At 41.7% G+C, this 14,617-nt stretch overlaps 1 protein-coding gene across 1 annotated transcript in view; it reads left to right on the top strand.

Moving 5' to 3' along the window:
* Arhgap6 (Rho GTPase activating protein 6) overlaps positions 1–10,912 on the top strand; it is a 257,159-nt gene extending 246,247 nt beyond the window's left edge. Inside the window, exons 11-13 of the mRNA XM_026784884.1 lie at positions 6,598–6,875; positions 8,480–8,560; positions 9,029–10,912. Coding sequence (XP_026640685.1) covers positions 6,598–6,875; positions 8,480–8,560; positions 9,029–9,714 — 1,045 coding nt within the window. The 3' untranslated portion in view covers positions 9,715–10,912. The remainder of the gene's footprint in view (positions 1–6,597; positions 6,876–8,479; positions 8,561–9,028) is intronic.
* The last annotated feature ends 3,705 nt before the right edge of the window (positions 10,913–14,617 follow it).

Genomic DNA, 14,617 nt, shown 5'->3' with positions numbered 1-14,617 from the left:
ATTAGCTAAAAAAAAAATCAGTAGCCCTCCTTTATACAGATGATAAATAGGCTGAGAGAGAAATCAGAGAATCATCACCCTTTATGATAGCCACAAATAACAAAATATCTGGGAGTAACTCTAACCAAACAAGTGGAAGACCAGCATGAACTTTAAATCTTTGAAGAAAGAAAATAAAGAAGACACCAGAACATAGAAAGATTTCCCATGCTCTTGGTAAGTAGAATTAACATAGTAAAAATGGCAATTTTACTAAAAGCAATCCACTGATTCAATGCAATGCCCAGCAAAATTCTCTTCAGAGACATTGAAAGAACAATACTCGACTTCATATGAAAAAAATAAAAACCCAAAGATAGCCAAAACAATCCTGTACAATAAAAGAACTTCTGGAGGTCAAACTCTACTACAGAGCTACAGTACTGAAAACAGCCTGGCATTGGCATAAAAACAGACAGGACGACCAATGGAATCAAATTGAAGACATGGATATCAATCCACACACCAACTAAAACCTGATTTTTGACAAAGAAGCAAAATATACAAAATGGAAAAAAGAAAGCATTTCAACAAATGGTGTTGGCATAACTGGATATCAACATGTAGAAGAATGAAAATAGACCCATATCTATTGCCAGGCACAAAACTCAAATCCAAATGGATCAAAGACCTCAACATAAAACCAACCACACTGAATCTCATAGAAGAGAAAGTGAGATGTATACCTGAAAGCATTGGTACAGGAGACCACTTCCTAAATATAACCCCAGCAGCACAGACACTGAGAGAAACCATTAAACGGGACCTCCCTTTTACTAAAAGCTTCTGTAAGGCAAAGAATACAAGTCAACAAGACAAAATGGCAACCTACAGAATGGGAAAATATTTCACCAACCCCACATTGGACAGAGGGCTGATCTCCAAAAAAAATACAAAAAACTGAAAAAATTGGTCATCAAAAGAACAAATAATCCAATAAAAAAAACGGGGTACAGACCTAAGCAAAGAACTCTCAACAGAGGAATCTGTTGAAAATGGTTGAAAGACACTTAAGAAAATGCTTAACATTTTTAGCCATCAGAGAAATGCAAATGACTCCCATCAGAATGGCCAAGAGCAAAAACACTGATGACAACTTATCCTGGAAAGGATGTGGGGTAAAGGGACCACTCCTCCATTGCTGTTTGGAGTGCAAACTATTACAGCCACTTTGGAAATCAGTAGGGTGGTTTCTCAGAAAATTAGAAAACAACCTTCCTCAAGACCCAGCAATACCACTTTTGGGTATGTATACAAAGGATGCTCAATCATGCCACAAGGACATATGCTCAACTATGCCCATAGCAACATTGTTTGTCATAGCCAGAACCTGGAAACAACCTAAATACCCCTCAACCAAAGAATGGATAAGGAAAATGTGGTACATTTACACAATGGAGTACTACACAGCAGAAAAAAATGACATCTTGAATTTTGCAGGCAAATGGATGGAGCTAAAAACATCATACTGAGTGAGGTAACCCAGACCCAGAAAGACAAATATAGTATGTACTCACTCATAAGTGGCTGTTAGACATAGAGAAACCAGCCTAGAGTTCACAATCCCAGAGAACCTAGACAACAATGAGAATCCTAAGAGAGACATATATGGATCTGATCTGCATGGGAAGTAGCAAAAGAAAAGATCTGAGTAAATTGGGAGAGTGGGGATCATAGGAGAGAGCAGAAGGGGAGGGGATATAAAGGAGGGGAGCAGAGAAAAAATATATAGCTCAATAAAAACAATAAAAAGAAAGGGTGATGAGTTTTCTTTTGTGGTATTTTGTTCAGCTTATCAAATCAGAACCATGGAGATCATTCATTTTAACCAATCAGTGTTCCCAATAAAATCATCTTTTACCAGTCTGTGGGCTGGCACATAATAGGTTATGATTTCTGCCTTTTTTTCCTATAATTTGCTGAATCAGAATGCTCCAAAATCTGACTTTACCTGTAGCATTACAGCAAAGAATTCTATTGTCTAGCAGTAGCCAGTGACTTCAATGTTCCCTTCATTCTAGTGCCCTGGAAATTGTGAAGCATTAAGCCTCTTTCTCCCGCATATTTTTTTCCAGCAGAGTTTTAGGGAAAATTTCTAGTGCAATATGAAATTCTCTAATGAAGGATTTGAGAACATAGAAGTAAGTCTCAGGAATAGAGCTATCTGGGGTGGAAGAAGATTTTTATCCCATCCTCCCATCATCCCAATGTCTTTACTTAGATCTTTAGCCTTTTTACACTTTGAAAAAAATATTTATTCAAAGATGCCTTGTCAGGCATGCTCTAACTAAAAATAATATGGACAGCATTATTGTACCTTCACCTTTCACTGAGGCACCATAACACCATACAATGGATATTAATAAGGATTTAAAACGAAGTGAGATGGTAGCGCATGGGCATGGTGGCACACACCTTTAATCCCAGCACTCGGGAGCCAGAGGCAGCCTGATTTCTGTGAGTTCGAGGCCAGTCTGGTCTCTAAAAATACAGAGGAACCCTGCCTCAAAAAAAAGTAGGGGGGGAGAGGTATCGCCTGGTATTTATCATCCAGTACTGACTTTACCCTCTGGTAGAGAGGTGAGATTTGTATCAGCACCTCTTTGGAGCAGTGCTTTTATCCCAAGGGAAGCTTTGCAGCCCTATGCACAGTTGATGTGGGCATTTCCATAATTTCAGGGCTTCTGTGACAATGGATTACTTCCTGGGGCAATTAATAAGTTTCTGAGATGAATAGAAACCTTGCATTCAAGCTGTCTGAGGATTATTGACTGAGTGATTGAGCCGCGGATGAAGACAAAACACATTTGAAATCTCTGTGCTTCTTGGCGAGCTAGCTCAGCAGTGGGTTGGGCAGCCACACTGAGGGCTGAACTGGAGTTCTTCCTTTATTCACAGAACCAGTTCTGTAAAGCCGGCTGCAGCGCAGGCTTGCGCGCAGGCTTGTGCGCAGTCCCCGGCTGGCCTGCTTAAACCCTGACCTGGAGGGAGCAGCTAAGGGTGAGAATGTTGATTCCCTCTCCATGTCCATCTCATGTTTGGTTAGCTAGGGCTGGCCATGCATGCTGGGGTCGGTCCTGGGATTTAATTATCTAATTAAATTATCTGCCAGCTTAGAGACAAACCCATGTTGTCTGGCAACCCATCTACTCAAAGCCCCTATCCTCAGTCTGCTGTACACTAACTATGAAAAGTATAGGAGCTAGACACATTTGGATTCAAAACCACATCAAGTAGCAACTTGTCCAGCCAACAGTCTGTTAAGATTCAAGAACATAGAAAGGCCACACCATGTTTCAGAAACAATGCCTCAGCAACTGTAACCCTCATGGAAGCAAGTCTTCTCTGTAAACAAATACACATCTATCTCAATGTTTACTTAGAACAGTTCTCTTAAAGGTGAAGATCCTATATGCAAATCAGAGACAAGCCCTTTCGTTTCGTTTCTGAGATTCCAAAGAGGAGGGTGTTTGTCTCAATCTGAGAATTCTTTCGAGGTGGGTTCTTAAGCAAATTTGGCTACACCTCCCTCATTTCTGCTGAGAAAATAAAATGAAAAGGATATTTTAAACATTTAACATGGTCATTAACTGAAAGTATAAAATATAGCCTTTTATTATTAATCTGCAACACCAAGTGCATGAGTTTAATAAATTTTACAGGGAGTCCAAACCTTATTGCCTGGACTACTCGACAGAAAGCTATTTTGCCAACTATCTGTTGCTCTTGGTTGTTTCTGGTCTCAGATCAGGAACAAAGACAGTCTAGAGTCCCTACGTGCAAGGCCTTCCATATAAGGAACTCTAATAGATGTTACTCTTTTTACAGTCCAAAGCAGTACACCATGTATTTTACAAGGGGCTTCCCATATGTACCCACTTCCTCTATGGTACCTACTTCCCTGGCTGGAATGTACCAATGGGGGTAAACCAAAAAGGGACAAGGCCCCTCTCCTTTTGATCTGGTCAGATCCAATCAAAGCAATGAACATGGAAGAAACAGTGGTGGAGCAAGAGGAGCTAATGTTTCAATTATTCTTGATCACCCTTGTTTTGTTTTCTTTTCACCAAACCATTAAACATGATATTGCCTGTTCTGCACTTCCCCCAAAAAGCAATGTAAGAATAATTCCTGCTTGCACGCCAGGTCCATTACAAGTGTCGGAGGCACGTTGAAAAAGTATGTGTAGTGGAACAGCGTCCTCGGAAGGAATCTGAGAGGTGGCAAGAAGGAAAACAATGGGAAGGGTGACAAGTTTAGTTTGTGGTATAAAATATACAGATGCCCTGTAAGTGTCCATGTGGCAGCTCCTACAGGGCATCATGTCCTCCGAGCCTTTTAACCCTCATAGCAGGCAGAAATGCAGTATTTCTTAGGACCTCATGGTTACACAGGGTAAAAGAAAAACCCACTCCTACTGTGGAAACCTATAATCGTCCCAATATGAAGACTTGAGAGAGATGACTTCCCTGTGCTCTCTCATTTATGATCGTTACTCCTGGCTGAATGAACATTTGGATCTTTCTCTTCTACATTTTTGGGAAGATATGTGTAAGACTTGAGCCCAAATGTTTATGGTATCTGTGAATGAAGATGTGACCACTTCCAAAACTCTCCTCCAAATAAGAGGAGGCAAAATCCAAGTTATACATTGTTTCAGTTGGGCTCATGAATTAGGCAATAACATGGACACTTCTTAAAATATCCCATAAAAAAGACTATGGTTTTCCACTATTAGGTATACAACCATGACTTATTCTGATCGAATAGAACGAAGACATTTTCATTAATGGCTGGAAAGAAAATATCAACTAAGCAATGGAAACTAATGAAATCAGCTGAATAATATGATCTATAGTGCTTCTGATTCTGAGCTGAAGTCTGTGTTAGCTTAATGCATTCACTTCTCCTCATGTGTATAACAAGCCTTTCCCAAGAAGAGGCACGTCTCATGACAATAGCAACTGTCCAGTCTGTTTGAATTTGTGTTCCCCTACCTAGAATTAAGGAAATATTTTTCCCTTTAATTATATGCCGTTGTTAGTGTACACCACCCCTTTCCAGCAGAAACAGTTAAGTTCTTCTGATTGCTTTTCCCTTCAAATTTACTGGAGGCCCACACGTCTGGAAAATTATCCTCATGGCTGTCCTTTGGCTCCTGCCCATAAGACTGTGTGATATCAGTTCAAAGAGAAGGCAAGCAGAGGTCTATGTGGGTAGGAAATGTCCTTAGCAAAAGTGCCAGAGTCTGGCTACTTCGGTGACAGGCATGACATATCACAAGTGTCAGGATGTTTTTCCCCTGGGTACTCACCCTTGCTGGCAGCCTAAGCTAAAGCTAAGGTCCCTATGAATCCACTTCCTTCATTTTGCATGACAAAAACCATTTTGGCTAGGAGAGGATTGCACTGTGTGTTTACCTTCTTTAGGACCGCAAAGGACTTGTTTTGATAACTGTAGCAAATGGAAAGCAAAGAGCAGTAAAGAGAAGCAAATAGGGTGGGGAGGGGGAGGCAGAAGCACACTGTGAAACTTTTAATCAACCTTTGATCATTTCCCTTTAAGATGTCAGGGCCACTGTTTTGAGGAAGGTAGAAAATAAAGATGGTTCCAGGTAAGACTTTGCCCAGTTCACATGTTCCTGGTATTCTCATTTTCCTGTTCCATTTACATGTTCACTGTTATTTCTGTTGCTATGACAACTCATATGTGCATATGATAATAGTATGTGAGATAATGCCATAGATTATTCAGCAGAAATCCTCTTGCCTTGCAAATTCCTGTTCAGTGTATTTAAATACACTGGGTTCTTAATGACTGCCATGTATTTATATTTTTAGCTGCCTTTTCATACAAAAACATATAGTCACACCCGTAGTATTACTGCCTTCATCACAGGAAGAATACATTGATTTTTTTTTAAATATGCCGCAGGAAAAGAAAAGTTTTTCTTAAAACCACAATAAACTGTAAGTCTGGGTTATTTTTAATTCAGAGACTGAAAAAGGCAAAAAAGAGTCATCTGGGTTATTTTTCTTTTCCTTGTTTAAGAGATAGTGACCTTCCCAGGGTTTAACTCTTAACTTTAATCAGGCATCACTCCGTTTTAGGCGCTGTAGCAATGCAAGGTGTTGACAAGGCTCCATCTCTGTTTGTGTCCTGTTTCTGTTAAATCTGTTACATTTTATTGCCGTTACATTTTATTCGCCAAGGCTACCAGCAGGCAGTGTTGGCGAACACAGGCTTGTGTGTCTCCACCCTTCTAGTTGACCTTTGTTTTCTAACATTTGTTAGGTTTTACTGCTCTCTGCTGGTTGAGCTTTGGCAACTATAGCAGATCATTAGTTCATCGTTTGCAGGCTGACATTGTTGTGTTTTAGTGCCATCGTGTGGTCATCTTATGGAAACGCTTTCACATTATTGATGGAGATGTGTTGGAGCATTGCTCAAAGTCTTCTTGTTTCAGCCTTCCATGTCCATGTCCTTGAATCTGCCATTGGCAGCTGAGTGATGTTTCAATCTGACCATGCTTACAGACCTCTAATTGTCTTATGCCAGGAGCCCTGACATGCTGCAGTCGGAGGACGTTTCCTTTTCCATGGGAGGGAGGCATTCATCTACAGATTCCAACAAGGCCTCCAGCGGAGACATCTCCCCTTATGACAACAACTCCCCAGTGCTGTCTGAGCGCTCCCTGCTGGCTATGCAAGAGGACAGGGCCCGGGGGGGCTCGGAGAAACTTTATAAAGTGCCAGAGCAGTATACATTGGTGGGCCACTTGCCATCGCCAAAGTCGAAGTCAAGAGAAAGTTCTCCAGGACCAAGGCTTGGAAAAGGTAACTGAAGCCTGGCTGTGACAGCTCAAATATCTGCCCTCTTGTGGCATGTTACATGGGGTGGGTCAATTTGGACCTTCTTCATTGGGCCCTTGTTTGATGTTTCTTCAATTCAAAGAACATTTACTGAGTGTCTGCTACATGCTCAAGATAGGAGAAAAGAATGGTGGCCCCGATGTTGTTGCAGAAGGTCTATACAACTTCCGATTCTCAAATATCTGTCAAGTGAGCAAATGCCCAAAGGAGCCACTCATCTTCCCAACTTACTTTCTCCTTTTAACATCCAGGGGAGTCTACGACCCTGCTGCTGGATTTGCATTGCATAGCTGCTGGTCTACGATGTCACTCAATTGATTTCTATCACCTTCATAAAGAAAAGGTTCTGACCCTATCACATAACAATGCAATATCTAGAACCAGGCAGTGACGAAAACCCCAGACTAAAAGTCAAAAGAATGTCCTGCCACTTCTAGCTTGCAGGATCTTGAAAGAATAATCAATCTCCACGGAGGCCTATGGACTCCTGGTAACTAAGAATGGTACCTATGGATCTCATGTATTAGATTTCATCAATGAATCTACATGCAGTTGTTATGGCAACACTTAGCATGGAATAATCCCTGGCTAATCTGTGCGCCCTAACCTTGTAGGCACTTCTGATATTTTGTTACTATGCATTTGGTCTGTCTCATGATCTCCTCTAAGGAATGAAACAAGGCATACTTCCCAGAAGCTAACAAACATGTGGAGACATCCAGTAGACCTCTGATTCCAAGTCCTAACGACAGTTCCAGCATAGCCTTGGAAGGAGGAAAACTTGAGCTGGCTAAGACATCTACTAGAGCATCTTGCTCCATAACTACATATGCCCTGGTTGGGGGAAAAGGGAGGAGAAAGAAACACACACAGGAACCAATCTGCTGATGCCAGTAGGGTAGTGTCCCTAAGGGGATTCAGAAACCAGCACTATCATCTCTGTACGTCTGTTCCTGTAGCCGGAGCCCATGTGGCCATCACCAAGTGCCCCCATGTATGAGTTCCCTACTACCATTTTCACTCACAATGAGAGCAACACACAGATTAGACCTCTTATGATTTGGGGTGTCAGAAATAGGATGGGTGCACAGGGCTTCCTTCTGTTCAGGAGGATCTGGGGAGGAATTGTTGTCTCCTGCCCTCTGCTAGCTTTTGTAGGCCTGGTCTCAGGCCTGCCCCTTCCATGTCTGAAGCCACCAACACAGCAGCGTCTTCTCTCTCGCCTCCCTCTTATAGGTACCCCTTTTGATGATATTAGAGCTGCCCAGATCCTCCAGTAATCCTCAAGAACAAGGGGGGTATGCAAAGTTTATTTTTCAAGGTTATGGGGGTTACGATATAGATTTCTTTAGTGAATATTCATTCTGTTTCTCAGAAACATGATGCAGAAAGAGCACTTTTGTCCATCTCCAACAGAAACAAACTTCTCGGAAGGCAGGCCCACATAGTATTGTTTTGCATCTAGTACAGCCTCGAATATGGTATTTTGTGCCGAAAATGTAATGATATTATTTTTTTATTTCATTCTTAATTATTTCTGTTGTGCACCCTTTTATCTGCTTTCCTAGATATGTCTGAGGAGCCTTTCAATATCTGGGGAACTTGGCATTCAACACTAAAAAGTGGCTCCAAGGACCCCGGAATGACAGGTGAAGTACCGTTTTTCAACTTCATTGCACTTACCTAAGAAAAGTATCATCCCTAACTCTTAGCTGCTATTCTCGTGGTAACTGCTTGCCAACCACTATTCAGAAAATACTGGAGAGGAAAAAGAGGACAAAAAAAAATATCTCTCCTTGGGCTCTCCTCCCCAATCGCTAAGCTTGGACACTAATCCACTACTCTTCTTTTCCTGAAGCCTAAATTGTCAACAGGGCAGTTTATGTAGTTCGCCAGCTCAGTTAAGCCTGGGAGAGTCTAGGAGTGGCCACACAAACAGGCGCCACTATCAACAAGAACCTGCCACTGGTCTTGCTAGGGAGATTTTCTTCCCAGGTAGCTGAGAGTCTGTTGTACTTTTTCAGCAATAGAAGCAGCAGTGAAAAAGAGAAGAGCAAGGCATTAATGCTCAAGGCAATTGTCCAAACTAACTCCAGTTCTTGCTTTTCTGGTTCCAGGTTCCTATGGAGACATTTTTGAAAGTAGCTCCCTGCGACCGAGGCCCTGTTCCCTTTCTCAAGGGAACCTATCCCTGAATTGGCCTCGATGTCAAGGGAGCCCCACAGGGCTGGACAATAGCACTCAGGTCATTCGGAGGACTCAGACGGCGACCACTGTGGCACAGTGCAGTGTCCACCTTCCTGTGTCGCGTGTCTGCAGCACTCCCCACATCCTGGGTGGTGGCAGGGGGTCCAGGCGGCCTGCAGCCAGGTCTGAGCCATTCTTGTCCCTAAACAGCACAGAAGACATGGCTGAGGGCGAGGTGGAAGTGTACCAGAGACCTCAGCCTGTGTACCAGAGACCTCAGGAGAGTGGCAGAGATGACAGGCGCCCCCCTCCTCCTTACCCGGGATCAGGGAAGCCTGCTGTGACCTCGGCCCACCAGCCCTCTGAGCCTCCCCTGTGGAGGCTCCAGAGGCATGAAGATTCGGGAACAGCCGCAGAAGGAGGCCAACAGGCCTCAGGAAAGCATCCGGCCAGACCAAAAAAACTGAGCAGCGCCTATTCCCTCTCAGCCAGTGAGCAGGAGGACAAACAGAACTTGGAGGAGGCCAGCTGGCTCGACTGGCAGCGAGAGCGGTGGCAGATTTGGGAGCTCCTGTCAACTGACAATCCCGACGCCCTCCCAGAAACCCTGGTATGAGCCCACCCGCCAGCAGCTGGAGCCCACCCTCCAAAAACCATCCTTTTCCGGACCAGACCCGGGAAACTTGCCGATGGACAATTGGACAATTACTCATTTTTATTTTTATTTTTGTTTTTCCACACGTTGAAAAATCAACACAAGAGAAAGTCAGTCCACTTACAGAGAAGCCCTCCTACCCTTACCATTTATTGTAAAATCCTATTGCATAGCCAGCCTTAGGAAAACAAACAAACAAACACGACAATACCCAACCTTAAAACTACCCACATTGGCTCTATATAAGGTCAAACTCTTGCTTTAATATAGCTTAATTATATTTGTGTCTTCAATTTTGACTATTGTGTATTCTGTAACAGATTATATGTGATAATATGATACATTCACTGAAAAGACAGAACAATTAAAAAAATCACTGCACTTATATTACACCATGAGATATATTAAGCAGCAAAATTCTATAGAATATTCTAGAATATGCACAAGCGGGTTTCTGTGCTTTTTGCCATCGCTTTTTCACGGGACAGTCCTCCCTTCAATGCCTAAGAACAATACTAACCAAGCAGAACAGAATCTGAGAAGCCATATTTTTGTACGGAACTGAGAAACAAAAGTTTTAGACACTGAATGCTTTTTCATAGTGAACAAGTTTTAAGGAAATATTAAATTTGATACGTTGAGAAATATATTTTTAGAAACTGTTTAGAAAGAACTCAGCAAACCAAAGGAGAGAAAAGCAGTGCCTAATAGTACTTAAGAACATGTCCATCCCATTCTAGATCAAATTCAATTCTCCATAGGCCACTTATAGTACATATTTATAATGTGGAACTTTGATGTATTTTTCAAAACTACAAACTGGAATCCAACTACAAAAAGTTTTAAAATCTGAATACACATTCAAATTATACAACCTCATTCCCCCCTCTGCCCTATTAGCTCAATTACAAACAATTCTCTGTAAATTAAATCCTATCGGGGGAGGGGGCAAAAACCAGCTACATATTCGCGCTTACAATATGCCAAAGGCTGAAAAATGTGTCTTCAGTAATTTTATGTGTATTGTAATGTGTTACTACTACCTTACTTCAGCAATTTGAAGTGTTACAACTGCAAAACCACTTTTGACCAGCAGGTGGCAGTTTGCTTCAGTATTTTCTGATTCATTTCACATCAGAACAGTGTACTATGTTAACAAAGAGAGTTATATATATATATATATATATATATATATATATATATATATATATATATATATATATATATATATATATATATAACGTGTTAATTGTCATGTTGGCAATGAAATTTTTCTGTGGTGTTCCTTAAAATTCTATCTTGTGCCATGATGAATAAAAAAGTTAAGCAAAGTGTCACCAGCCTTTAAATCTAATGAAGGAACGCACCCATTTCAGACAGATGATTCACTACTAACAAGTTCAAATGCGTTACATGTTGGCAGTTCCATAAGAGCTTGTTTTTAAAATAGCTGGTAGCCTGGGGACATCAAGTCGGTGATATGGAAATATGTAGAAATCTATAGTGATAAGTTCAATTAAAGTCTGGTTTTCTTGTCACAGAGAAAGTGATTTCATACCTGACTGAAACTTGGATTGTGTGCCTGCTGGGTAGGTGTATCTCAACATGGTTGTTTGCTCTATAGGACTCAGATGCCTAATTGCTTCCAGATACGGCGTGTGGTGCTACATGCCTGGGGACAAGTTGAATGATTTTTGGGCTCAGTCACTAGGCTCAGCACACTGGGTATTGGTTCAGAACATGGAAGATTTGTCTGACAATCTCAGTTATTCCTTATAGACTCCACTAAGACCAAAGATAAATATAGGACTTACAGCAAATGCTACTTGACTGTAGCAGTCTTGAAGCTTTTCTATGCCACTCACCTTTATTCCAAACCCTTGAATTTGATCACGGCCTGACAAATTCTTTCTCCTCTTGTGAACTTCCTGATACCTGGACCTCCTTCTCACCATGTTTATACTGTCAAAGTTATGTTCCTTAAATCCTTTATAACAAATGAACCAAATGAACATACATACATGCATACACATATATGAAAGGTATATCCATCAGTTACTAGATCTAAATTTGACAGTGTAGAAAAGAGCTCAATAGTCATGTCCCTATTTCTTTGTTCATTTCTGTTCTGTGCCCACATCCTTCACTTATTTGGTGAAAGTTTGTTTCTTCGATGCCTTTATCTCATTGCAAATATGCCACTTTTCAAACACACACGAGGCCTCGAAAGATGGCTCAGTGAGCAAAGTGCCAGAACTCATAAAAGTTGGAGACAGTAGCACAGCTATCTATAATCCAGTGTTCCTACTGGCGATGGGAGGTACAAACAAGCGAATTCTTGAAAGGACATGGGCCAGCTTAACCTGACCTATACAGAAGTGAGGTCAAGAAAGACCCAATCTCCACCAAGGTGGAGAGCAAGAACTGACACCCAAGGCTGTCCTCTGGTCTTCCTGTATGCACTGTGACCCACACAAACCCCCAACGCACACATCATACCCATAAATCTTTTAAAACACACGAGACCCCAAACCTGTGCACTGAGGACATTTTTAATACTGTATAAAATGTGATATGATGCTTGCCAAGGAAACCAAATGTCAAATTGGAGAAAACACTTTGACTAGGATGTTCAGGCCACTCATTCCTCAGGAGGAAAGTGATCGATCCTAGGGGCAAGAAGAAAGCTGCCCTGTGCCACAGATGCCTCCCTGTCTATAAATCCTCAATCACTTTGTTTTTGTGTCTTTGGCAAAGGGGCCAGAATGGTGATGATAGAAATGGCCAAATATACATTTGTCTTGATCCTGCTGAGTAGTTATTAACATATGTTTGTTGTGGGTTTTGATAGCAAAAACAACCATCTGATGCCAACAGGGGGTGTGCAAATTGAGGAAATTTATAAATAAACCCAGCTTGCTTCTTTTCTTATGCACATTTTAATACACATCTGTTTGGCAGAGAAGCAGTACTTGGACTGAATATAAAGAGATACTAGAACAACGTGGACACTTGTGCTGTCTGCTGGTTTGATAAGCAAACGGCAGGAGGTAGACTTCACTGAACTAAGAAGAAAGGACTTGTCTCCGGAAGAGTCAAAAAGAGACGCAAACAGGATGTCTTGACCAGACAGAATTGTAAAACAGCAGCAAGTGTTCTTCAGGACAACAACAACAACAAAAAAGCCAACAACCTACAAACCAAAGAGAAGTTCTCATCAAGGATGGCAGCCCAGAGATTCTAAACTGGCATTGAGGATCCCCACCTTACACAGCCCTCAATCTGCCAAGGGGCAGAAGGGTCGGTCAACCAATGTTCAGTAAGCTCAAGCCAGCTAATATCCCTTTAGTTTAAGATTCCAACGCATCCTAGTTTGCAGCAGCTGTGCCATGTTTAGCACTAGAATACCCCAAACTTTAGAACCAGCCCTTGCTTTTTCCCATCTGAATGGATCAGATGGGCTGAGGACACAGGACACTTGACCATGGGACTTCTCAAGTCCACATACCAAATAAGATACAGAGTCTACTCAATTTGAAGGCTTAACAGTAGATCACATTAGTTTTAGTATATCCCCTTAAAATCTGAGATATACTTATATTCAAATAATGGCTCATCCCCTGAAGCTTTATATGAGATATAATTGTATTAAAAAGAATGTCGGTGGTGGCGCACGCCTTTAATCCCAGCACTCGGGAGGCAGAGGCAGGCAGATCTCTGTGAGTTCGAGACCAGCCTGGTCTACAAGAGCTAGTTCCAGGAAAGGCTCCAAAGCCACAGAGAAACCCTGTCTCGAAAAACAAAAACAAAACAAAAAAAAGAATGTCTATGTTTATCTGACGGCATCTCTAATCTCTAGCCTTAATATCATTCTTGGTTCCCAAAGCTTTGCTTGAAATTTTCACTGAATGTCCCGCAGTGCCTCAACGGGTCTTAAGGACCAGCTATATATCTCTAGTGCTACCCTGAACTCCAATTTCACTTTGTATCACCCCACATCTTTGGCTAGAGAGCTCCTTCCTTCTGTGCCTGGAGCCTCACCTGGTCTATTAGTCATGTTTCTTATCACTGTGGCAAAACACTCAGCAGACACAATTTAAGGGAGAAAGACTTCTTTCCTGCCAGGCAGGTCCCCAAAATGGCAAGGCGACTTTTTATTATGAAAGCTTGGCCTTAGCTTAGGCTTTTTCCTAACTAGTTTTATAACTTAAAGCCATATTTTTTTAAAATCCACATTCTTTTACGTGGCTTTGTTACCTTTACTGTCTACCTATCCCGCTTCCTCCGCATTTGGCTAGCCACTCTGCCTTTCTTCTTCCTCCAGTCCTCTCTAGTAATGTCTAGCCTCTTGCTGCCCAGTTATTGGCTATTCAGCTTCTTACACTAGTCACAGCAATGCATTTTCACAGAGCGTACAAACATCCCACAACAACCCTCCACAGTTCTGGCTCATCCACCTGCAGACTCTCACTTTTTTCTAGTGTAAAAACCCATACTCAACATATGTACGGGAAACTCCCCATTTTCACGGACAGGATACAATGTCTGTCACATTTCTCTTCCATTGCCCTCAAATGTTCTTCCTCACCCATCCTCTTTAGTTGTACATCATTTTCTGAACAAAATTAGCTTAAAATGTCACGAATACATCAATAGAAGATCCTTCTGGCTCTTTGCACAGGCTTCAGTCAAGCATCACTACCCATTAGCATTACGGTCTGTAGCATTATCTGAAGGTCTTTAAACTGGATGGAGATTTTGTGAGTTTTGTCCATTTTAGACTAGGCAGAGATAAGACATCTTTTTGGGATATGTTTGATAAATGCATTCTGAACATAGGCATGTTGTTTTTAAGACACTTACC

This window comes from Microtus ochrogaster, chromosome X, assembly GCF_000317375.1.
Source record: "Microtus ochrogaster isolate Prairie Vole_2 chromosome X, MicOch1.0, whole genome shotgun sequence".
In the NCBI taxonomy this organism is placed as follows: domain Eukaryota; kingdom Metazoa; phylum Chordata; class Mammalia; order Rodentia; family Cricetidae; genus Microtus; species Microtus ochrogaster.
This window is presented reverse-complemented; position numbering and strand designations above follow the sequence as displayed.